The sequence below is a fragment of the Hippoglossus stenolepis genome, chromosome 8 (genome assembly GCF_022539355.2).
Source record: "Hippoglossus stenolepis isolate QCI-W04-F060 chromosome 8, HSTE1.2, whole genome shotgun sequence".
NCBI classification, from domain to species: Eukaryota; Metazoa; Chordata; class Actinopteri; order Pleuronectiformes; family Pleuronectidae; genus Hippoglossus; species Hippoglossus stenolepis.
Window position 1 is genome coordinate 14,624,415 of NC_061490.1, and position 25,306 is coordinate 14,649,720.

A 25,306-nucleotide genomic window follows, 5' to 3' on the forward strand; every position below is an offset into this window, starting at 1 on the left:
TATGCTGCATGTTAAGTTGTGCTATGAAATTAACTTCAGTAGAGTCAAACATGTTTTAATCTGAAATGCATCAAAAATCTGTGTATTATTAACCTGGTATTTTACATGAATCAATTTAGATCACCTACTTTCGTTTATGCAGAAATGTACACATGCCTGAACCATATAGTATATGCCACTCATTTGTACTGGTATGCATAATATGTGGCAGAATGATGAGTTTATCACTTTATGTATTGCCATTTGGTGCGTGTGACTCAAATTTTTTCGAAGAGGGACACAAAAGAGGGAGGGCATTGAGAGATCCAACGATTGAGAAACACTGGGGTGGATAATGCACAAAGCCCCAATTGATCAAAACACTGTGTCAGAGCAGGCAAAGAAACAGAAGCTGCACAATGAGGTGTCCTGCCGTTTCATTGCTGCTCCTGATCGTCGCTGTGGAAACAGGATGCTCAACAGGAAGCAGGTAACAGCTTCTAATAATGCAATGCAATGCAAAGAAAGTGGAGTATTTATGTATTTTTCTATTTAATACAATACATGATTATTATGTCATAATGTAATGGATAAGACATTGCAGATCTTAATCCATAGCTATAGATGTTATTGAATATAAAATATGAGGTCATTTTCCACCTCTGTGTGCAGATTCTTCATCTCAGCTCCAAATGTGTTTCATGTGGGAGTTAAAGAGAAAGTGTTTGTCCAGATGGGAGAGCCTTATCTCGACAGACCTGTCACTCTCCACCTGGAGGACCAGAGCAGCGGCACTCTTCTGTCCGAGAGGGAAACCGTTGTGTGCACCCACAAACACCACTTCACAACAGCTGAGCTCATGGTATTGACTCACACAAAAAAAGCAAACAATCAAGACAGGACTGAGATGTCATTAACCCAAACTTTAAATCTGCATCTTTTACAGATTGACAGTGAAGTTATGTCAAGATTTGAAAAACATCCTAAGTACCTTTTGTTAGTGGCAGAGAGCCCAGCCTTCAGTGAAAGGAAGATGACAAAGGTCCTGGTATCAAAGCACAGGGGTTATATCTTCATTCAGACTAATCAACCAATGTACAACCCAAAACAGAAAGGTAAGAAGAAAGTTTAAAATGGGAATAGATGTAAAACAATGTGAAATAAATCTACATTCTACCATATTCAAAGCCATTTACCTTAATGTTAACTCTTCAAGTGAGTTACAGGATATTCACTCTCGACCACACGCTCAGGCCTCATGAGGCAACGCTGCTCATATCAGTATTTGTAAGTACACGCATTTTTTTAGGAATAAAGAGGGCTTTGATTTGAAGTTGTAAAAAAAAAGTTTCATGCTTTTATTATTTTCTGACAGAATGCAGCTGGAAACAGAATAATGAGGACCTCCAGGAAAACAAAGGGGGGAATATTCAGTGACAATTTGCCCATACCTGATGTTTCTGGGTACGTTATGACATATTTGCAATAAACCTAGACTTACACTAACAGCACAATAACACATTTTGTTTTTTTACCAAGAACCGGCACATGGAAGATTAAAGCTCACTATCCAGAAGATGAAGCGAATGCTGTTTCTCGAGAGTTCAAAGTTAAAAAATTTGGTAAGCTTACAGTTTTGTTGTAGTATACTTAAAAGAACACATCATGTACAATACTTCAGCCTGAAAACATGTTATTGTTACACATTCTATAGTTTTACCAAGTTTTGAGGTGAACGTCAAAATGGAGCAGAACTGTGTTTTGTTGAAAGCTGAAGAGTTTGTCTTCACCATCTCTGCCATGTAAGTGTTGATCAATTTGCCATTAAATCTGCTTATTGTCGAGCATTGGTTGACAACATAGGTTAACGTTAAACTTAGAAGTTTTACATTTTGTTTCTGAATTTCTCCCTAGGTATTCCCATGGTGAGATGGTTAAAGGAGCTTACCACTGCAAATTTGGCGTGTCAACAAAAGGTGGAGCTTCTGGTCAAAAAAGAAACACTGTCATTATTAGGGGACTGGAGCTGACTGGCTCGGTAAGAAAACTGATTTCTATCCAAAATTTATATAAAGATCCAATCAGATCTTTTAATTAAGCGTTACATTAGTTGAAAAGCAACAATTTGTGCCATTTCTTGCAGGTCCAGGATGGAACAGCAACAGTTTCTCTCCCTAAAGCAAAGTTAAATGAGCGACTCCAGAAAGACCTGAAACTGACCCTCTCTGATTTACAGCAAAGACGAGCACAAGTCTATTTGGGAATATTCGTCACCAACATAAAAAGTAAAGAACATATTTCAAACCATGGTTCAAGTAAAAAACACACCGAGTGGGGTTAAAAATGTAATTAGTATTAGTTATGATTAGTACCAAGTACCCTAGAGTACCAATTTGACTAAATAATTAAACACTGAATATTAAATAGTCATAAAATAAATGTGACTAATACATGATATCACTATATGAATATTTATGGGAAAACAATTCACAAGAACAAATTATCTACTTCTTCTACAAACAACAATAATAATAATAAATTTCGATTTTGGGCCGATTATTGTGACTTTTCATTGCGGCTGATATAACTGTGTGTAATGTCTTTGGCTCAGGTGGTGAAATGCAAGAGACAGAAGTTTATCTTCCTGTCCTCTCCCACAAATACACCGTGGATCTCTCTCGAACTCGCTCACACTTTGTTCCTGGATACCCACTAGATGTGGTGGTATGCATGTCACTCACAGATACACAGCTAAGTACGTTACTGTCATGGTTTTCTATGTAAACGACTGTGTTTGTTGTGGTTACAGGTGATCGTGCGTCTCCCAGATGGGTCTCCAGCACCTGATGTGCCAGTCAGGATTGACATACCAGGAACTTCAGAGCTATTTATGCAAGGCACTACTAACCAGGAGGGGGCAGTGTTTCATACCTTTAATATTAACACTGCAGCTATGATTACTGTTGAAGTTAGTTTCCCCCAAACTCAGAAGATCTAGATTTTTCTTCTTTTTGTTCAGTTTAACTGTTTCCATCTCTTGGCTCCAAAAAGGTGACTGCAGACGACCTGCATCAGAGGAAAACAATTCAACGCGCTTCATCTCCAAGGGACAGCTACCTTTACATGAGTCTTGCCAACAAGCTGTACTCTGTGAATGACGTACTTGCAGTAACGTACAACACCGTGAATGGCCCAACTGCTGGGTTTATATACTACATGGTGAGCCACATCAGACTGACTACCACACGGTGCGAGCAGAAGTTTGTCATGAAAAAAACATTTCTCTCTGTCTCTGCTGCAGGTCCTGAGCCGCGGCACCCTGATTAAACAGGGATCTCTTCAATTTGGCAGCTCAGTGAAAAACAACCTGCAGATAACACATGATATGGTTCCATCCTTCCGTCTGATAGGCTACTTCTACAACCAGCATGGTGAAATCATCGCTGACTCTGTGTGGGTAGATGTCAGGGATGAATGTGAGATAAAGGTCAAGGTGAGTAAACAGAAGAGATAAGAGTGCAGCTTGGGCAGAGAGAGAGACAGTGGACAAACAGAACTTGAACTATTTTGAAAAGACTGTATGATTGAAAAGAGTGATTCAACATAACTGAGACCCTTGTTTTATACTTTTGAATTTGTTATAAACGAGGTGGAGGAGAGTGTCATACAGGCAAAATAATCTAAAGACTGTAAATTGACTTGGGTGGGCGCCATCTCAAAATACACAACCCTACGACCCTAACCCAAGCCTATGTGTTTTCATGTGTATAACTTAATGTTTTGTTTTAATCTGACCTTTGCCAACAACATTTAAATGTCTCTGAAATGTCTTTACTTTATTCAGGTTACACAAAAAGGAAGTTCTGTACCTGGAAAACAGTCGACGCTAGAATTTGACTTACATGGTCAGAGAGCCCGAGTTGCTCTGCTCGCTGTGGATAAGGCCTTCTACGCTCTCAATGCTGATAATAGACTCACAGCCAAACAGGTGGAACTTTTAAAAGCACTTCTCTTAAAACACATTGATCTTGGTTTTATTCAATCTATATATTAGAATACAGTAAATACAGCCACTTTCTCCCGCCTTTCAGGTGTTTTCTGCCATGCAGTCATACGACCTTGGTTGCTCATATGGTGGAGGATCTAACCCAGAATCTGTAATAGGAGATGCTGGTCTGTCTTTCATATCCCAGTCCCAGTCAAAGGGTAGAACAGGTATGTCAAAAAAATTTTTTTTATCAATTTATTTATTTTAAATTTAAATTTTTCACGACCTATATTGACTGAATACTGTGTCACTGATGAGAAGTTGCTCTGATACCCATTAAAAATGTAATTATACCTTGATACCATACTGAGTGGAAATGTTAAATTATAGTTTAAATTGTATATTTTGATATTTATCGTTGTTTATAGCGAACCACTGCTTTTAGTATCTGCAACCACAAATACAGAAATCCCAGTTTTAACAAATGATTGTTTTCATTATACCAACAACCATCCAAACTTTATCTTAAAAGATGCGATTCTCAGCCTATCCCATAAGCTTTTCAATTGTTATGTAAACTATGTTTCCAGAATTTCGCTGTGGTTCACAATCTGCACGACAGAGACGCGCTGTGGACCTTCAGCTGGAGATGATGACCTTAAGTAAGACGACGTTGTAGCATCACAACTTTGGTCTGTGATAATGTGAGATACTTCTGGCAAAAATATTTTCACACAAATGCCATTTGTTACTTTCAGAATCAAACTTTTCCAATGAAAAAATTCAAGACTGTTGTGGTCACGGGTTTTCTCGCATCCCCATGAACCTGACCTGTCAGGAAAGAGAAAAGAGGGTCTCTCTGGTGCAGAAAAGTCAAGAGTGTGCAGACGCCTTTTTAAAATGCTGCCTGGAGGGAGAGCGTCTGAGGCACAAAAAGATACAAGAGGATGCCCAGAAGGGATTTGGCCGGAGTGAGATGAAATCACATCTAATATCTCATGTAATAGCTGTGGCATGAATGTATCAGAACTAAGAAATACACCTTTCGTCTTCTACTGTCTTCAGCTGCAAGTGAAGCTGACATTGAAGAGTTCTTCTTGGACACTGCTCAACAGTACATTCGACGATTTTTCCCTCCCAGCTTTGCATTCACTGAATTTAATGTGGATGGTAAACACAGGTAAGAGGTGTCTGGTTTTAATGTAATATTTTCCAATGAAATACTGTGAAAAAAGACATTAAAACATTTGCTGACACATTCTTTAGTTTATATCCTTTGCATTTGTTCCCATCTATTGCTTCTAATATCATCAATGTGAAAATTTCAGCTTTTCGTACTGTTTAAGAGTGTAAATGAATCTGGGTAAATCCACTTAACAGCTATTTCTCTTTTAGGTATTCTCTGACTCTGCCCGATTCCATTACTACATGGGAAATTCAGGTCATCGCATTATCTGCAGCCAGTGGTGATACCATGCTCCCAATTTCACAAATGCATAATGGATGTTTGACTAAAGTTTCTCAATAATAACAGCAACTTATTGACTCTGTGTTTCATTTTAGGTTTTTGTGTGGTTCAACCGACTGAGATCAAAGCCTTTAAGACGATGTTTGTGTCTCTGAGACTGCCGTACTCAGTGAAAAGATACGAGCAAATGTCCATTTCACCTGTTATCTACAACTATGGTGATGACAGCCTACAGGTAGCTACAACCTACTACTGAGGTTAAGTAGCAACTAAACCGGTAAAATTGAAAACACTGAATTCACTGTGTTTTTATCACAGGTGGCCGTTCATATGGAACAAGCCGAAGGACTCTGCTCCCCTGGCTCTGCCACCACCACAGCGTTTGTTAACATCACTGTGGAGCCACATTCTTCCCAGTTTGTCTCTTTCTCTGCAGTCCCCATGGTAACAGGGTCCATACCCATCACAATACGTCTCTATGATATAGAGAATGAGATGGGAGTGGACGCAATTCAAAAGACTTTGAATGTGTGGGTGAGTGAAGAATAATGTTTTTTTTATCTCATAATCCAAATCATCTTTTTACAATAGAGACCGAACAAAATAATAAAACAACAAATACAGCGACATGTAAGGGAAGTGCAGTAATTTGGCTCCCTGTTATTTTATGTAGACTGAAGGATTAGAACAGAGACTAGAAGAAACCCGAGTGATTAAGTTGGATGGTAAGTTGTTTCAGTTTTCATCAATGATTAGTCATTATTTCTGTTCTCAGGTACAACATCTGCTTGAATCAGTTTACTTTTCTCTGTCATAACAGGGCTGAGCACAAAGACCTTACCTATTGATGGAACTTTACCAGATGAAGTCATGCCAGACTCCAGCTCCAATCTTTTTATTTCAGCAGAAGGTATCTGCTATTAGAGATAAACATGCAATTCACAAATCTGTGTAGGTGACAGTGTCTTGACTTGCCAACCTCCTCACTCGACAGAGAATGGATTTCATACACAAGTGAAAAACCTTCTAAATCCGGAGAGGGTTGCCGGCCTGATCGTGTTGCCTAAAGGATGTTTGGAACAGACAACAGTACGACTTGCTCCTACAGCTTCAGCCCTGCGGTACCTTGATCTGAGTGACCAATGGCTTCACTTGCCTGCTGGTGCCAGGGATAAGGCTCTTGATGACATTATCAAAGGTATGAACGCCTTAATCGAATAACGTCTACAACTCTTTTTTTATTTTTTATTTGGAACCATGCACACACACATTTTGAGAGAGGAGATAAACTTAAACTCTGATGTTATTTCTAAGGCCCTCATTAAGTGCTCTTTTTTTCCTGTTAGCAGACCCTAAAGTTGACTATGACTATGTTTCTGTAGCACCTTCACAACAAGGTGTCTTGAGAACCACGGGCCATGATTGCTATGAGATCTACTGTGGATACCCATGGTGCCCACAGAAAGAATTCCTATCGGCCTCTTGACCTACAGCATCAAGCCAAACTTTTCATTTTGTGCACAATAAATATCAAAATAAGAAATAGAACTTATTGCCTTGTTAGAATGACAGACAAATAATAAGAAAAAATATAAGCATTTCGATAAATGTTTAAATTGCAGACAACAAACATGGTTAAAAGTGAAAACAGAGGCATGAAAGCATGATGGGGGGAAAAAAACTTGAGATTTGAGAGTTTGCTGCCCTGACCCCCAGAGGGAGACTGTTTCATAACCTGTGAACCAGGACAGAAAAAGCTTTGTGAGCTTTTGATGAGTCTGTAACTTTGGGTAAACGACACAGAGCCTTTGTTGTGATGGACCTTCAGTATTTAGAATCATTATCTCATTGACACAAGAAGCACATGGTTATTAGAATCCAACTTATATCAGGTTGATTAATCATCCATTATTAGCTCATTACAGAAATGCACATATTCTACCATTGCAGTACTGGCATGTATGTCAGCCACCAAATGACAAGAAATTGAAGTATAGATAGAAGAGTTTAGTTAATTTTATAATATAATACAAGTTTATTTTTCAACCTATAAAAACAACATTCCTTGGTGTTTGAAGAAGCATTATAATATGATTTTGGAGAGAAAATTATTAAATGCCAGTATATCATCATAGGATTTTTTTTTAACTCTCAAATATCAGCATTAGTTAAATTTGTTAGAAACCAGAGAGTAAAATCAGCATAATGTTTAATTAATTGTTATGGATCTATGTCTCTCACTGTGTGTGTAGGTGCTCAGTAATCCGGAAAAAACCTACTTCCAAATAAAAGTCAAAGACGACTGCAAAACATTGGGCAAAAAATTCAGTTACAGTGATAACAAATCAGAAAACAAAGCAACTGAAACCAGTTGACGGTGGCAGAATAATAAAGTTTCAGCCTCTAGATCACTCAGAAACAGGAGTCTACCAGAGTCTACAACTCCACAGGGAGCCTGTAATATATTTTAACTGAGGAAAGTTCAACTAGGAATCAAAGGTGACCCCAAGGCCTCTGCTTTATTTTCTCGTTTCACATTAGTATTGTTTGATGTTAAGGACATTGCCCCCTCTACACGTCACTAACAAGGCTGTACAATTTCTTTAAATCAGGTTATACCAGGATTTTCGACCACAGGTCACGTGATGGATCTTATGCAGCATGGAGTTCTGTGCCATCCAGTAACTGGTGAGTTTTTTTTCCTGTATCATTATTGATCTTGTAAGCTTGTTAACTTCTGCTTATATTGGAGCCTTAAAGGTTCAGTGTGTAGAATTTAGTGACATCTAGTGGTGAAGTTGCATGTTGCAGTTGAAGACCCCTCACCTCACCCTCCCCTTCCAAACATGAAGGAGAACCTGTGGCAGCCTTCAGATGTCATAAAAACTCAAAAGATGTTTAGTTTGTCCAATCTGGGCTACTATAAAAAACACGGCAGCCTCTGTAGAGAGGACCCTCTCTGATGTAAATATAAAGTATTTAAATATAAAGGGTAAAGAAAACAACAATTTGTACAATTTAGATGAAACACATCATTTCTGCCAATAGATTCCTTTCACCTAAATCTTACACACTGAACCTTTAATTAATGACAAATAATTCCTGTATTGTTGAGCACTTCACATGTAAGACTCCCAGCACAGAACACATGTCCCAAGAAACCCAGCCATTAAAATGTGGTAGTCATATTGTGATGAATGTATTTGAAGGAAGTTTTGGTTGAGCAGCTCACCAAATCTGTAGGTGGCAGCAGTTAAACAGTTTGCATTTAAATAAAAAGGTAGCACAAATGATGAAGCTACAACATTTATACACATAAGGTTAAAGAATTTAGAACCAGGACAGATTTTACACAGTATGTATTCAACTGAATTTAGCCAAAGCTCTGACTGAGGCAACATGCTTCAACCATTCGTTGTGAGCTCACCTCCACTCTCTACCTTTTATACAGAAGATAGTTAAACTGACATCTGAAATCCATTCATAATCAAGTTTTCAGATGCTACCACAGTGTTGTCTTTGTTTAGCACTGAAGATGATCCAGGTATTCTCATCACTATTGTACTATTGTATAAATTAGTGGAGTTGTGTGACAAGAATTCACTCAAATCATTACTGGTCTTCCAGTGAATTCTTGTCCTCCACCACCAGTTACTCTCCATAACATACAAATTGAACAAGTTTCCACCTATAAATACCATGGCACCATCCAGGCATCTATTCAATACATACCTAGCTACATAAAAAAGTATATCTATAGCAAATATAGCATTTGAAATAGATGCTTTCCAATGCAAATTAATCAGAATCTGGTCTTAAACTTTCAGACCCCATGTCTGTGCAGTTTTTTTGTCTTTTTTTGGTTGGTTAAATGTGAAATCACATATCTCACATGATAAATACATTTTCTTAATTTCTAGTATGTCAACTTGTAAATCAGCTTATTCCTTCAACTTTGCTCCCTTATTTTTTCTTTTCTCTTGTCCTCAGGCTGACTGCCCTCATAGTAAAGATTCTGTCCTTGGTGGGGCAGCGTCAGACAGCGGCTTTAGGACTGCAGGGCCGGATAACTGGGGTTGTGCCTGCAGCGGAGATTGAGAGATCAGTCCGTTACCTGCTCTCAGTACAGAAGACAGACGGGTCATTCATTGACCCACATCCTGTGTTACACAGAAATGTCCTGGTACGCACAGTGTGTAGTATACATGTCATGTCAGATATATGAAACTGAGCAACAGTGATTTAATGCAGCATTGTCCTTGTGTGTTTAATGTAGGCGGGCAAAGACCATGCTGCGTCCATGACGGCTTTCATCACTCTGTCGCTGCAACTGTCCCTTGAATTTCTGCAAAGTGAAGCACGAAATAATGTGGTAAGTTGAAATAAAAACTTATTGTTGTTATTATTAGAAATTAAACTTTTCAAAAATCCATGTTGCCCAGAGGATAGATCCTGATGACTGTGATCATCCCTGACTTGTTAACATCAAGTCAAAATTACGTAGTCATCAAAATATCTGCATGAAATTACCAATGGCCTCAGCTCTACTTTGTGCTTAGAACCAATTAGCAAAGGTAAGAGGGGAGATTAATTATGAATGTATGAGAAGTCAGAGTCCTTATTGCTTTCAGTCTATTTAAACCCACTGCTGTCAGTTCATCTTCTGTGTGGATGGTTTCAGCAGTGAAATGCAATGACTGCCTTTATGCTACTTTCTACCAGGAGGAAAGTATTTCAAGATCAACCACATATCTCATGTCCAACGTAAGGGAGCTTCAGCATCCATACGCTGTTGCCATCACTGCCTACTGCCTCGCCGTTCGCCTGCCAAAGGGAACAGATCTATCAACTATCTGGACAAAACTTGAAGCTATGGCAACCGAAGGCATGTCCTATTAAAACAAATAGGTGGTATATTGGTATGGGTATAGGTAATTTCATTATTTATCCATATCGCCAATGGAAAATCAACTGAGAAATGGCTTGAAGATAAAATCCCAAATAACCTGGCCAGTCTCCCATCTTCTAACATGGAGGAGCTGGGGTTTATGACCTATACTGCAACTAGCCAGCAGGGGGTGATCAGGATTAGTTGGCTTCACTTTTGAGAAGCTGTTGTGTCATCCATCTTTATTTATCTTTATGTCTATGAGCAAATAGTATTATCATTGAAAAGTATGTCTCATCTCACTGCCTGTATCATCATATCACCAAACCCCCTAAACAATCATTATATCATGTTTATTTATTGGAATGTTTACTTATTGTCTATTTCTGAACTATCAGGGAAGGATGGCTGTTACCTGTGGACAAAAGATGCTAGCACACGGAATCAAAAGAAGGCTGATGCCATCACAGTAGAGACTACGGCCTACGCCCTCCTCACTGCAGTGGCACTTGAGAAAACCCAGGTGGCAGATAAAGCAGCATGCTGGTTAGTCACCCAGGAAAACTACTTTGGAGGCTACAAATCCTCACAGGTGATTACGACACAAGATTGACAATCGTAAAGTCAGAGTTCACTGTCAGATTGGAGTTGTAACATATCATTAATGTTTTATCACCATGTCCAGGATACCATCATGGCACTGGAAGCCCTCGCTGAGTATCAGCTAAAGAGGCCTGTCAGTTCCGATACAAATTTACTTGCAGAGTTCACTGTCCCAGGAAAGATCGACATTGTAAAGCTTGTGCTGGTAAATCAGGAGAAGGTGGAAACAAGCCTGAAGGTATCACAGATCATTTCAGACTCAACTTAGACACACACAAATGTTTTGCCTCATAACTGACCTTATGACTTGTTTTCCTCTTTTGTCTGTTGCCCCAGAAACTTTCAGGGAACAACATCGTTATGCAGTTGTCAGGAAAAGGAGAAATCAAACTAAAAGTAAGTTTCAAACATTTTCTGTATAAAGGCTGAACAAGATCCATACTTTACTGAAAATCAATCTCCTTGGCAGATTGTGAAGGCTTTCCATATACTGGATCCCAAGGACGACTGTGCCGAACTGTCTATCAGCGTCACAGTGGAGGGGAAAGTAAAGTACACCGGTAAGTTTTTGTCACTGATATCAACTCCCAACTAAATGTATTGAAAACCACATTAACATCTGTCCATCTAGCTAAGGTCATAGAAACATATGAATACTATGATGACTTCGATAACATCGAGGAAAAAGAGCCGTCAGTGCCACAATCAGCGATTGATCGGTCCGATGATCGCACCCGAAGCAGGAGAGACGTCGATACCACCGGAAATTCAAACAATGTTGTCACCTATACAGTCTGTGTCAGGTCAGTTCATGAAGAGATCACAAATTCCAACCAGTGTCTCTCTCTAACTATATTTTTCATTGTTTTGTTTGTGTTTCTCTGTAGTCAAAGCGTGAATAACAGTCTCACAGGAATGGCGATTGCTGACATCACACTACTGAGTGGATTTGAAGTTGAAACTGAGGACCTGGAAAAGGTTAGTGTATCACTGCCTCCTCCTCATTTGTGTCATCCTTCTCAATGCAAAGTGGTCGGAGATATTTTGCGCATTTCATGTTGAGTAAAAAGTTCAATTCTTTCCTCCTCCCAGCTAACACGGTTACCTGAGCAATACATTTCCCATTATGAAGTCTCCTACGGAAGGGTGCTGATCTACTTCAATGAGGTGAGGCTGAAAACCATTTAAATTCACAAAATTTGACATGTCCCATACTAATAGAAATATTCTCTCACCAGTTCTTTGAGAAAAAGGAATGTATTAGTTTCGATGCCATACAGAGAGTTCTTATCGGCCTTCTGCAGCCTGCTCCAGCTGTGTTCTATGACTATTATGAACCAAGTAAGCATTTTGTTTTCTATCTTTAGCATTTTTTGTCACGATAGGTGGGACATTTTAGTTGAATTCAGGAATTTGGAGCTAATTGTGCCTTTCTTTGAAGGCCGAAAGTGTACTGTGTTCTACTCTGCCCCCAAAAGAAGCAAGCTGGTCTCCAAACTGTGTTCAGAGGATGTGTGCCAGTGTGCAGAAAGTGAGCCTTCACTCCAACACCCATAGTGATAAAACACCTGTGAATAAATGTAGCTTTAAAGGTTCAGTGTGTAGGATTTAGTGACATCTAGTGGTGGAGTTGCATGTTGCAGCTAAATACCCCTCACCTCATCCTCCCCTTCCAAACATGAAAGAGAACCTGTGGTAGCCTTCAGTTGTCATAAAAACTTAAAAGGTGTTTAGTTTGTCCAGTCTGGGCTACTGTAAAAAACATGGCGGCCTCCGTAGAGAGGACCCACTCGTGATGTCAATATAAAGTATTTAAATGTAAAGGGCCCGTTCTGGGGTAAAGAAAAGAACAATTCTTATAATTTAGATGAAACACACTAGTGAAAACGTCACTACGATTATTTTAGATTCTTTCAACTAAATCTTACACACTGGACCTTTAAACATCAGGTTTGTGTAACTATTGAGAATTTCATTATGTTCATCTTTTCTTAAGGGCCGTGTCATAAACAAAAAATGACGTTTTCATCTGAAAGTTCTGAAGCACTGACGAAGAATGACCGCTTTGAACATGCTTGCTTCCACCCCACAGTAGATTACGGTCAGTACTACACAGAAGACAATATTGTGTTGTGTATCTAAATATCAATTCCATTCTTGCATACTGTACACTGACACTGAACCAAATTATTCCTCAGATGAACGTTTTTCATGCCTCCATGCTAGCGACAGCCAGTACCCGGAGGTATTATGCGTTGAGGTTTTCCATTTGTCCCATTCTTGTGAATACGATATCTCCAAAAAAGCCTCGGAGGAATTTCTTTATATGTGGTTCAAACGTTCTGTTGGACTCAAGGATGAACTGATTAGAATTTGGTCAGAAGCCGCTGTGACCTCACAGATCACATTTTTAGCTTTGTGAACACGATATCTCAAGAAAACCTTGAGGGAATTTCTTCTAGTTTTGTACAAATGTGATGAGATTTTGGGGGTCAAAGTTCAAGGTCATGTGAAACTGTGATATATTAGGAATGCTCAAAGTGATTTTAAGGATGACCTGATTCAAATTTGGAGGTCAAAGGTCACTGTGACGTCACGAAACCCCCTTTTACCTTGTGAACGTGTTAGCTTAAGAACACCTCAAAAGAATCCTTTCAAATTTGGCAAAAATTTTACTTAGACTCACGTGTTAACTGATTAGATTTTGGGAAGTCAAAAGTCATGGTGGCCTCTCAAAACAAGTTTTTTCCCTCTTGCACATTTTTTGACCAGGTGTCACTTGAACTCAAAAATGTGTTGATTAGATGTCATTGGTCAAAGGTCAAAGGTCACAGTGACCTCATATCCGAATGGGAAGATAGTGCATATTGACTAAAACAGAACTGGTTGGCGTAATCATACAACTACTGGGCGTTAATTGTAGATAATAATTGGTTGATTGTTGTTCATCTGCAGCATACATTGTTGACGTTGTCGATGTTTCAATGAGGAGCAACTTTCAGATGTACAGCTCTACAATAACCCAGGTTCTTCGATCAAGTGAGTAAACTGTTACTACAAACACTCACAGATTTATTTTCCTCATAAAACTTTAGTGATAAGACCCTTCATGAATATATTATCTCTCGTCTGTCTGCCAGATGGAGATATGCATGTTAAGGAAAATTCAGTTCGAGTGTTTGCTAAGAGGCGTCAGTGCAAAGTAGAGTTGATTCCGGGAAGCATGTACCTCATCATGGGCAAAGATGGCTCCACCACCGACTCCAATGGAGAGTAAGTATAGTCAATGATATAACGGAAACGTTTACGGTGATCGATCCTCGTTTTGTTCACTCGCTCCTTCTTCTCGTAGGATGCAGTATCTGTTGGAATCAAACACCTGGGTGGAGAAAAAGCCTTCAGACAGAGAGTGTGAAAAATCTGCTAATCGAGCTGCCTGCAGAGACTTTTCTACATTCGTGAACGAGTACAAGCTGGACGGCTGCAAACAGTGAAGCCAATCTGAGAGCTCTTTTCTCACTTCTCATGATATTATACCCCTGCATTGCTTATAAACTATAATACATGAACAGTCTATTGTATGAATGCATTTGTAAGTGCTGAGACATCAGTCTCCACCACGGTCTCATTTTAACATGTACCGCTTCAGTGACATATCTTTATGTCTGAGAAACAGCAGCCAGTTTTCAAATAAAAAACAACAGCAAGTGCCTTTCTTTGTGTATTTTCTTTCAGCTGGTTGTGGGAATTTTAATGAAACTCAACTTATTCTCATCCACAAACGTACATTTGCTCTTTAATGTCTTTCCAAACAGAGTGATTCAGTTTGTTTTAGCCTTCCTGCTGAATACATAGATATATTTTTTTTTACTGGCAGTAAAGGATCTGAGAGGGGTCTCTGTGTTCAATGCAGCCCCTCTCAAACTTACCCCCTCCTTACTTAACATCTGCAAGGTGAGGAAAAGGGAGAGGGGGGTTTCCAGGCTCATGAGACTGGCTCACTTGCTCCCAGTGGAGTCCCACAGTGGCAGGATTTGAATCAATTATTACCTCATAAGGATAAACTCATTCTATTAGAGAGAGTTGATATCCTGCCTCTCAAATGTGGTTAGAAACATGCTGCAAAAAGATTTTCATTGCAATTATAATGTAGAAACTTGTCAAGCTCATACTGTAGAGAGAGAGGTGATGGGAGAAAACCAGGGGGGCCATGGGAGGGAGCAGTGCCGAGGGAGAGGGAGGGAGATTTGGGCGGAGAGGTGAGGAACAAGCAAAGGCTTATGTGCTTATATTATTCTAATCTCTGAGGCCGGGTCCAACGTAAGCAACACGGGAGCACTGACCATCACTTCAATCACAGCCAGATCAATGGCTGCACTGTTTCAGCCATCAGACATTTCATTAAATTTGAATCAATAAAGGGTAAATAAATACGCAGACGTCAGCATCGCACATTTTCATCTCAGGATGACTTTAGTGCCTTGTTAGTAGCAACAGTGTATTTGGGGAAAAAAATCGTTTTTGCTGTAGCCTCCTTAAAGTAATCAATGGTTTGTAATGTAATGAGTAAACAGGGTAAACTGTCAGCAGTAATATGTTTAATTTTCTCACCTGGTTGTTTATGCATGCACAGTTTTTACCCGGGCTGTGTGTGCAGCATAATAAAATATATTAACTCTACAAAGACAGACTGACAGAGATCTACATCCAGGTGTGAATCACCACAAGAGATTTATTGTAGATGCACATGTTCCATGAGTACGTGTTGACTGACTCTGACACACCAAAGAAGCATCTGTGAATCCGGTCTGGGGAATTGTGAAATATGTCCAAATGACCAGGTGTATTTTCTCAGGTGTGCAGTATAGCCTTAGTCGCTGAAGGTACTTCTACGGCCATTTCTTCCAAAGGGCCAAGCCCGGGTCAGCGGTTTGAGGGTGGTCTACGGTGCAGATGGAGTTGAGCGAAGGCGGAGCTGTTCCTGGAGGTTGCCGCCAGATGGATTAACTGATGGAGTGGGACCACCCACACAGGAGTCCACACCCCACTGACAGCTAGTCTTTGTGTTTTATCTTAATATCCAGGTGAGTTGATCTAATACCAGAGTAGGTCTTTTTCACACTGTTCAAACACGTCCCAGTGAAAAAAGCACAGGTCTACGTAGTAAAACCATTATGACTGTAGTACAATTGTCTGCTTCAGTTTCAGAGTCCTGGTGATGTGAGTGGTGGCGCACTGTCACACCGCCGCAGCTCGATGGGATCACATGATCTGATCAGTAAAAAAGGCCAAAGAGGTTTTACATAGGCCTACAAATGTTTTGAGTGTGATGAAATATTATTTCAGTATGTGAAATTCTTTACCCTTGAAATACAGATTATCTTTATATACCTGATCAGACTGGTGTGTGTGTGTGTGTGTGTGTGTGTGTGTGTGTGTGTGTGTGTGTGTGTGTGTGTGTGTGTGTGTGTGTGTGTGTTCCTGTACTACAGAGTGCAGAAATGCACCGCATATACAGTATATTTGGACACAAACCAGGCAGTTGTACAGATTTATGTATTCGTGTGTACATGCTGATTAATCCATGTTTGTACATGTGCACTATGTGTTTGCCATCTGTATATAATTTAGATATTTTGTTTTTTCTTGTCAAATTTAACTTGTATTTTTTTAGGTTGCTCTTTGTCATTAGTGGTTTCTGTTGTTTGCTGATGTGCATCATTGAATGCCTGTGGTAGGTATAGTATAGTCCCCACTATTGAAACTTCCAAAGATAGGGAAAACCACATTACATTTACATTTGGCAGAAGCAGCACACAACTGACAACACTACAGCTTCAGTACTGTATGAGACCTTGTGCTGCATCGCTGTGCTGCAACAGTGTTGGTTAGATGTCTGTCAGTATCAGTACACACTGTTCTCACCAAGAAAAACTTGCTATCTCAACACACTTGCAACTAAAATACCTTTGGGTAAATACCATGTTTACTGTGTGGGTTCTCACTTCCCTGGAACATATCAAACTGTACCCAGAGTGAGCACATGTGACAGGAACAGAATATGAGAGAGTTTCACATACGTTGCACAAAATGGTTTCGCATTCCCACAGTCTTAGGAACAAAAATCATATTTTACCACGTTAGGACGACAGCAGTAAAAAAAATAGAACAACACCTTAGGCAGACTCATGCTACAATGCACAAAAATCAGTAAGCATGCTGCATTTTTTAAGGCTTGGTCATGACAAATCTGGGTGATACCACCAGTTACCAGGAAGGCTTTTTTATTGGATTTAAAACTAATTAGAATACATTTTAACTATGGCTTCCATTGGATGAGTACTTGCTGTTGTAGTCTAACAAAAATAAAGCATATTTTACAAAGTGTTATAAACTTTTGTTGTTGTTCTTCTATAAAATTCTGAAAATGTCACTTACGCCCTGTTTGCTCTTCACAACTTGAAACACTCTTCTTCATGTGGTTTACAAAAGGTGGGATGGTGGGTGGCCGTTTGGTGAGAGATGCAGCGCCCTCACAGAGCATTCCTTAAATCTGCTGGATATTTGGTCACTTACATAACTCCCACGTAGTTTCATCTCATTACCTCCAACAAACAGCCGATTCATATGGCCAGAGGTTCCTGTCCCCCAGAGTCAGCGCTGAATACCTGCAGTGTTGATGCTGTGTATTCCAGCTGAATCATGATTCTCGGCCCTTTGGGCTTTATTCAATCACAGACTGTGTCGAAGTGTTAGCGATGTCTGGAATAAGCCAAGACACTAAGATGACTGTCAGGAGCTGTGAAAAGCCGAAAACACGCACGCAGGCTTTTTTTGTGTTTTCATTTTTGTGCCACAATGACAGATCAGTCCGAAATCTCAACATTTTAGACTTTAAATTACACACAAAACATAAATTAGTTTCACACATATTTGTTATGTATCCTTCACACAGAAACACATGACCCTGGATTGTTTGTATCATAACATATTTCCATAAAACACGTGTAAAATGTGTTTTAGAAAAAATGTTCTGTAACAGAATTCAAGAGAGCAGTTGATAGTATTTGATGCAGAAATCTGTGTAAAAATCTCTCTGGTTTCGTAAGTCCAATGCAAATATTTTCCGTGGTGGTTGAGCGAGTGGGACCACTAGGCGTGGAAGAGGGGGGGTCCTTAAGTAGGAGCAGACTTTATCACTCTCCTCCTTTCTAGTGGTGGTCCTTTTTCTCACCTCTCTCCTCCCTCATCATAACCAGTGAGTCCAGTGAGCTGTTCCAATCAGATGGAGGGAGCAGCACAAAGACAGAGATAAAGAACCAAACCATTACTCTGGTAAGTGATTTATTTCTCCATGTAATTGTTATGATCTCAGAATGGTAACAGCAGCCATTAGAATTAATGAACTTCAATGTCTGTTGAAATTTGAAGAAATCCTCATAGTTAACTTTATGGAGAGTGTGAAAATACTTTGTTTATTATTACTGAGGGAATTTGAATGCTGTGCTTCAGCTGCAGAAAAAAATAAAAATACATTTTGCAATGAGTGAAGAACATGACATTTGTGATTTTTGTGTGCACACATAAGATAACGTTATTATAGCTGCTAAATAAACCAGAATCTCCCTGAAAGTCGAGTTTAATTATTACATTCTTAAGTTAAACTAATAAATGCGAGTGCCTAATACTGCAGCCTCTTAGTCAATTAATCAATGCGCTCTGATGCAACATTTCAAAGTTGGCGTGCTGTGTAGCGAAGCATTTAAATGTGTTTACCTGTTGCACGATTTATTTGATTTTCTACAGATTTAAGGCCAAGGCTGGAAATATTTCTTTTAGTGGTTTTACGGGTTGTGGGTGCAGCGGATTATGTAACCGTCTGTATAGTGAAAGACGTACAGTGTCCCACAGTTCTATACAGTGAAGCTCTGTTACTGCTCAGCATCGTCTCTCCAGCAGCACTCTCTGGATTTCCCGCGCAAGTCACCTTCTTCCTTCCTGTTCCGAATCAGGTCATTTAGATTTTACTTGGTTTGGCAGCCCACCGAAATCAACTTTTACGGCTGACTGGAACACTGCTGCATTTCTTTTCCTCACTTTTAAATGTGTTCCAGCATGCACGGTTTAAAATGTTTCTATTCACTTTGAGTTTAGATTTTTTTGTTGGAGTTGGAGCATAAAAGTTTGACAGGTAACACTGTGAATGTTAAAACAGTGAGGGGGTAAGGACAGAGCAAAGCCATTCTTGAGTTAAAAGATATGTCTCAAATTATTTGTCTTCAAACTTTCTGCATTGAACCAAGTCATAATTCATGTCTTTCATTTGTTTCATCTGTAGGGAAATCCTGGCCAAATCCCCCTGCACAACTTTTACAGTAACATACATACAGATTCTCCAGAGGCGATACCATCAGTGGCTCCTGCTGCTGGCTCAAAATGCTGTTTACTCTGGGACTTCTCCTCCTGCTCACCCCATTTCCCTCCTTACAAACCACGACCAATGAGAAGAAAAACTCCACAGGAAGCGATGTGACCAAAGCCAACGCCGTTTTCACCCTTTCAAAACCAAAAACCACTTCTACTCTCCCCAAACAGACCGTTCGCCCCAACCTGAAACCAAACACAGTCAATCAGACTGTTTTACCGACGCCAGCCTCCAACCAAAAATCTCCGACCTTCAATGCTACGGTGACCACCAAAAGCAAAGCCAGCCCGGCAGTAATTCAAACTGTGGCAGCCAGTGGCACCATCACCAACAAAGAAAAGCACACAGTCGCAGCCAATCAGACAGTTTCAGCTAAGTCTCCTTCAGCCGGTGAAGTGAAGGCCAGCAAAGACAAGCCGGCCCCCACGGGAGCTCCAAATGTTCCGTCAGCATCCACAAAGTCTGCGCCAGCCAGCGGTGCTAAAACCCCCAAAGAAAAAATCCAGCCTTCGGTCAATCAGACTGTTTCAGTAAAATCCCCTTCAGCCACTGATGGGAAGATTGCCAAAGACAAGCCTGCCCCCACCGTAGTTCAAAACGTTCAGTCAACATCCTCAAAGTCGGCTCCTGCCAGTGGCGCTAAAACCACCAAAAACAAGCCCACAGCCTCTGTCAATCAGACTGTTGTAGCTAAGTCTGCCTCCACCGGTGATGTGAAAAACTCCAAAGACAAGCCCGCCCCCACTGCGGTTCAAACTGCTCCGTCAACACCAGCAAAGCCAGCTACTGCCAGTGGTTCTGCAGCCGACAAAGACAAGATCACAGCCTCAGCCACCACCAAAGAGAAGTCTGCCCTTTCTCGACCAATCAAGGTGGTGATCGGTGACGGCTGTGACTCGAACAACGCCAAGGAGCAGGAGGTGAAGCTGATGCCTGGCACTCCCCTGGTGATGACGCATAAGATAAGCTTGGTAGCCGGTGGGTGCGATGGGGGATGTGAGACTGAGATGGATGCACTGAAAGGACGGGTGGCCCGACTGGAGCGCGAGATGTCCCTCTTAAAAGACAAATGTACGATTCCTTCATATTAACCAGATCACTATACATCACACAACTCGTTAGAGATGTGGAATCAATAATTTTGGTTATTTTTGTTGCTCCCCCAGGTCCATGTTCTGCAAATTGTCCAGATGACTGTAGCGGCAATGGTGAATGTGAGAAGGGGAAATGTGTCTGTCATCAGGGGTTCATGGGTCCAGACTGCGCTAAGTGTGCCCAAGGGACAGAGTGTCATAAAAGTAAGTGCTTAGAACAACACCCAAATGAATTAAGTTTTTTCATATTAAAGTTAGCAATTGTGTTCATTTGTTTTGTTCAGTATAGCAAACCTAATTCATCTGTGGGTTACAAATTGAAGTAATCTTTTAAGTTGGTCCAACAATTGTCTTTCTTCAATGTATATTTATCGGTATATATACCAATATGTCTTTCACACTTTAATCTTAATCTCTGCTTCGAAATTTCAGAGGCTGCCAAAGGAAAGGCCAAGGAGACAGTGGAGACAGTGACCCAGCAGAAAAAGGACCAGAAGAAGGAGAGTGAAGCCAAAGAGTTTGACAGCAAACCCAGAGTGACCACTAATTTTAAAACAGGTCTTGTTAAAACACAAGGGAAACAAGAAGTTTCCGTGAAAAAAATAATCATGAAAGGTTCCTCAAGTGCAACAAAGACCAATCGCCCAACTGTTGGTCAAGTTCTCCTGAAACATGAGGGAAGGAAGCAAGAAGAGGCGCGAAAAGGTAAAACCATCCAGGCCTCTAAAAAGGTTCTCCAAAAAACTGACCTCAAGCTTGTTAAGGAAGGAAGTGCCAGTAAAATATTTACTAAATCTGACCAGCTGAAAGATGAACCTCATAACAACATAACTCTGCAAGGTAACGTAAAGAAATCTAATGGCACGGCTAAAATAGTGACCATTCTGTCCAAAGGCATAGGAACAAACAAAACCAGAACAGGAAAGGAGACTCTGGAGCAGTCCACAATGGCTGAGAAGAATGTCACTCAATCATCTGGACATAAACGCAAGACAATCAAAGTAGAGAATACAAATGTGCAAACCATTGACAACAGAAACACTGAAGCTGGAAAGGGGAAAGTCACACAGAAGAGTCAGTACCTAGTGAACTCAACCACCACGGCAACGACAGACGAGGCTCGAGCTGCGCAAAACAAAACAAGCATCCAAGGCACTGGGGTGAGCAGAGGGATGGGAGGATCTGGATTAGGTTCTGTGAAGGTGGTGAACATCTCCTCCTACAGCTTCACCATCACATGGTCAGCACCACAGGGCATGTTCAAAAATTTCACCGTGATCAGGAGAGAGCCTCGGACAGAGGGCGATGAAGACGACCACGAAGACTTTGAGGAGGAAGCTCTTGGATCAGAGAAGATCTCTGCAGCTAAGAACCCGGCCGAGGTCCATGTACAGACTGAGAACACAGGAACGACTGTTTCTTCCAGTAAAACTACTGGATCAAAAACTAAAGCTGAAACCAAGAGGATCTCCATGGTGGTGCCCAGCAGCATACGCTCTGTGGAATTCAGCAACCTTCGCGCGAACATGCGTTATGTCCTGTACGTATATGGAACCGGTGCTGAGAGAAGATCAAAGATTCACAGAGTATCTGCAGTTACAGGTAATTAATCTCCACAACTACCAGGAACACAACCAGTACCAGGAAACAACATATTCAAGGACATTTGACTATAAATGTAAATAAAAATCCCCTTGTATTTTCTCTTGCCAGGTCCTGAGCCAGCCACAGAGATGGTTTTCAGCAATGTAACAGAGACTTCTCTCACTGTGTCCTGGTCCAAACCAAAGACCACATTCACTGGCTTCAGGGTCTCCTATACCAACATTGTCACAGGTCAGTGAAATAAAGTGCAGGTCATTATCCCCTTGTTTAATGTCAGAACCTGTGGATCCTTACTCATGATGTGATATTTATGCTGTGTCGTGCTATAGGGGAGAGCCGCTTTGTTGTCATGGAGTCTCAGCAGTCTTCCATGGTGCTGTCCAAGCTGTCTGCTGGAGCCTCCTACATCATCTCTGTAACAACCACACTCAGCAGAGTGCAGAGTGAAGCCCTCATAGCCGTTATCACCACAGGTACTCAGTTAGATAAGTTCACTCTTATGTGCGGAATATTGTTTATTGTCTTGGCATGTAAAATAACAGCAATTAACACTGCACGGATTGTCTCTTGACTGCAGTGCCCGCTCCTCCTACGCATCTTCAAGTTGTCAATGTGACGGATACCAGAGCCGTGCTGCAGTGGACGCCCAGTCTGGGGAAAGTAGACCGCTTCATAATCAGCTACGAGTCCTCCAAGAGTAAGTGTGGCAGTATTGATAAACTGATGAGTGATGAAAAGCTCTACACACACACACACACACACACAGAGAAATACAATACAAGCCAAAGACTAAGGTTGTCCTGAGACACCGATTGGCACAGCTGGCCGGTGCTGAGACAACCATGTCTGAAGAGTGTGGCGGTCCACAGCTGTTCGAATCACCGGCACAGAAGCTCTCTACTCCATATTTCTGTCGCAGAAGTGTGTGTGTGTGTGTGTGTGTGTGTGTGTGTGTGTGTGTGTGTGTGTGTGTGTGTGTGTGTGTGTGTGTGTGTGTGTGTGTGTGTGTGTGTGTGTGTGTGTGTGTGTTTGTGTGAGAGCCGGGGCTGAAGCAGCCTTGTATGAGGACACGGAGGGGCAGGGGAGGATGAGGGACGATGTGGTGGTTTTGGGGTTTAGTTTCAGCAAAGGTTTAAAAATGAACCCAGCTTTCCAGATTCCTACTCACGAGCGGTTGCTGGTGGCGGGAGGCCGCCCACCTTTGATCTGAAGGTGTTAACCCATTAGCTACATATATAAATGTCATGACGCAGAGACAGTTTACTCTAAGTAGGCAAGGCCCAAGACGGTTTGAAACACTAGGTGGCGTTATAAGTCATTTCAACCTATAAATGTAGATTTTGTTTAAATAAATTTAGTAATAAATGTGATCTAATCTTATCTCTTTCATTCTCCTTCGTGCCACAGCTCCTAATGTGACGGTGACAGTGATGCTGTCTGGAAACTCAGTGGAGCACCATCTGAAAGGTCTGCAGAGAGGCACCCTGTACACAGTTAAAGTGCTGAGCCAGAAGGACAGTCTGCAGAGCATGGCCATCTCAACTACATTTACCACTGCTAACGGTGAGTGGAGAGGCAGGGGAAGTCAGATCAGTAATGTTTACTGCCTCAGTTCCACAGTCATTTGTGTGTAACCTGGATGATCTGTGTTCCTCAGTGGTTAAAGCCAGTGAGGTGGGGGCGCGCTCTGCACTGATAACATGGAGAAGCTCCACTGTTGTCTATCACAGCTACAGAGTCATCTATCAGGTGGCAGGAGAGGAGGCAAAGGTGAATAATATCCCTCCATCATTGGCACTTGCAGAACAAACACAGCTTTTTGTATGGATTAACTTTGCATGTGTTTCTGCATACACATCAGGAGGTGACCCTGGACTCAACCATCACAGAGTATAAGGTGACAGGGCTGCTGCCCATGTCACGCTACATAGTTCTGGTGCAAGGCGAGAGAGATGGACACTACACGTCTGTTGTCACCACAGAATTCATCACAGGTAAAAAATAAATGTGAAGTAATTCCAGTTTATTTGCTTCTTGCATACTAAATAATAAATAATCACCCAACTAATGCCTTTTCCTTCCGTTCTTTAGGTAAACTACGATTCTCTTTCCCAACTGAGTGCTCTCAGGAGCTGCTGAACGGAGCGCTGCAGTCAGGGGAGGTGGACATCTACCCACAAGGAAAGGAAGGACAGGCGGTCAGAGTCTACTGTGACATGGAGACCGATGGAGGTGGCTGGACGGTGAGACAAACTCCTGCTGCTTCAACGAGACTGTATTTAATAAGAAAAGGGTAGAATGGGTTTGGAAAGTGGACATCAATCTGCTGTGGTGTGGTGTTTCCAGGTCTTCCAGAGGAGGATGAACGGAAAGACAGACTTCTACAGAACCTGGAGCGAATACAGCGGCGGCTTTGGGAACCTGAGTGAAGAGTTCTGGCTCGGTACAGTTGGAAGAAACAATTATTATCCCATTACCGCGTCTGCATCAAAGTATTAGCCAGTAGCCTATAATCTACATCTGCTCTTTCATCCTGCCTACTTTAGGGAATGAACTTCTCCACAACCTGACCAGCGTCGGCCCAGTGAGTCTGAGAGTGGACATGCAGTCTGGAAACGACACGGCTTACGCTCACTACGGCAACTTCTCCGTCGATTCCGAGGAGAGGCACTACACTCTCAGCGTGTCCGGCTACACAGGCACTGCAGGTGAACACTGTAAAAATGTTGTATTTTCCTGAACATGTGCAGCAGTGCACACTATATTTTGTACTATAACGTCGCTGTGTTTCTGTCAGGTGACTCTATGAGATACCATAATGGACGTCCATTCTCGACCCGGGACAAGGACGCCGATCCTCTGGGGATCCACTGTGCCCGGGCCTACATGGGAGGCTGGTGGTACAAGAACTGCTACAAGACCAACCTCAACGGTCTTTATGGCACCAACAGTAATAATCAGGTAAGGATTAGTCTCCAATGGGGTTTCAAACGGTTTTATCTTCTGTGCAGCAACACATTGACCCGATATCATCACTTTTCTCCGACACAGGGAGTCGTGTGGATAGACTGGAAAGGCAAAGACTCCTCCATCCCCTTCTCCGAGATGAAGTTCAGACCCTCCAGGTTCTCCCCTGCAACTCACGGCTGAGGGTTCACCAGTGTCCATCAGAAAAACTCACATCTGATGTAGAAAATCCAGAGGAGGGCGGATCTCACAGTCTGATTCTCAGAGCATGTGCAGTGGTTTTGATCGC

General features: G+C 41.3%; 2 protein-coding genes across 2 annotated transcripts; both read left to right on the forward strand.

Annotated features, from left to right (window-relative positions):
• Positions 1-338: 338 nt before the first annotated feature.
• Positions 339-14,638, forward strand: c4b (complement 4B (Chido blood group)). The gene is made up of 41 exons (XM_035164504.2): positions 339-469; positions 652-841; positions 926-1,094; positions 1,196-1,266; positions 1,355-1,443; positions 1,519-1,601; positions 1,694-1,781; positions 1,894-2,017; positions 2,123-2,264; positions 2,591-2,703; positions 2,789-2,947; positions 3,031-3,198; positions 3,281-3,472; positions 3,824-3,967; positions 4,071-4,194; positions 4,558-4,629; positions 4,726-4,938; positions 5,033-5,147; positions 5,363-5,433; positions 5,531-5,670; positions 5,754-5,969; positions 6,109-6,160; positions 6,256-6,345; positions 6,430-6,633; positions 8,048-8,123; positions 9,426-9,618; positions 9,712-9,807; positions 10,158-10,320; positions 10,722-10,915; positions 11,009-11,164; positions 11,263-11,322; positions 11,396-11,486; positions 11,558-11,729; positions 11,814-11,904; positions 12,019-12,093; positions 12,165-12,267; positions 12,368-12,457; positions 12,923-13,027; positions 13,882-13,965; positions 14,067-14,199; positions 14,279-14,638. Exons 1-41 carry the CDS (start codon positions 399-401, stop codon positions 14,418-14,420), a joined length of 5,124 nt encoding a protein of 1,707 aa, XP_035020395.2. The 5' UTR covers positions 339-398; the 3' UTR covers positions 14,421-14,638.
• A 4,724-nt stretch (positions 14,639-19,362) lies between these two features.
• Positions 19,363-25,200, forward strand: tnxba (tenascin XBa). The gene is made up of 14 exons (XM_035163631.2): positions 19,363-20,422; positions 20,518-20,649; positions 20,878-22,047; positions 22,159-22,281; positions 22,380-22,523; positions 22,628-22,747; positions 23,458-23,613; positions 23,708-23,820; positions 23,912-24,044; positions 24,142-24,293; positions 24,397-24,493; positions 24,597-24,758; positions 24,848-25,011; positions 25,102-25,200. Exons 1-14 carry the CDS (start codon positions 19,363-19,365, stop codon positions 25,198-25,200), a joined length of 3,825 nt encoding a protein of 1,274 aa, XP_035019522.2.
• Positions 25,201-25,306: the final 106 nt, after the last annotated feature.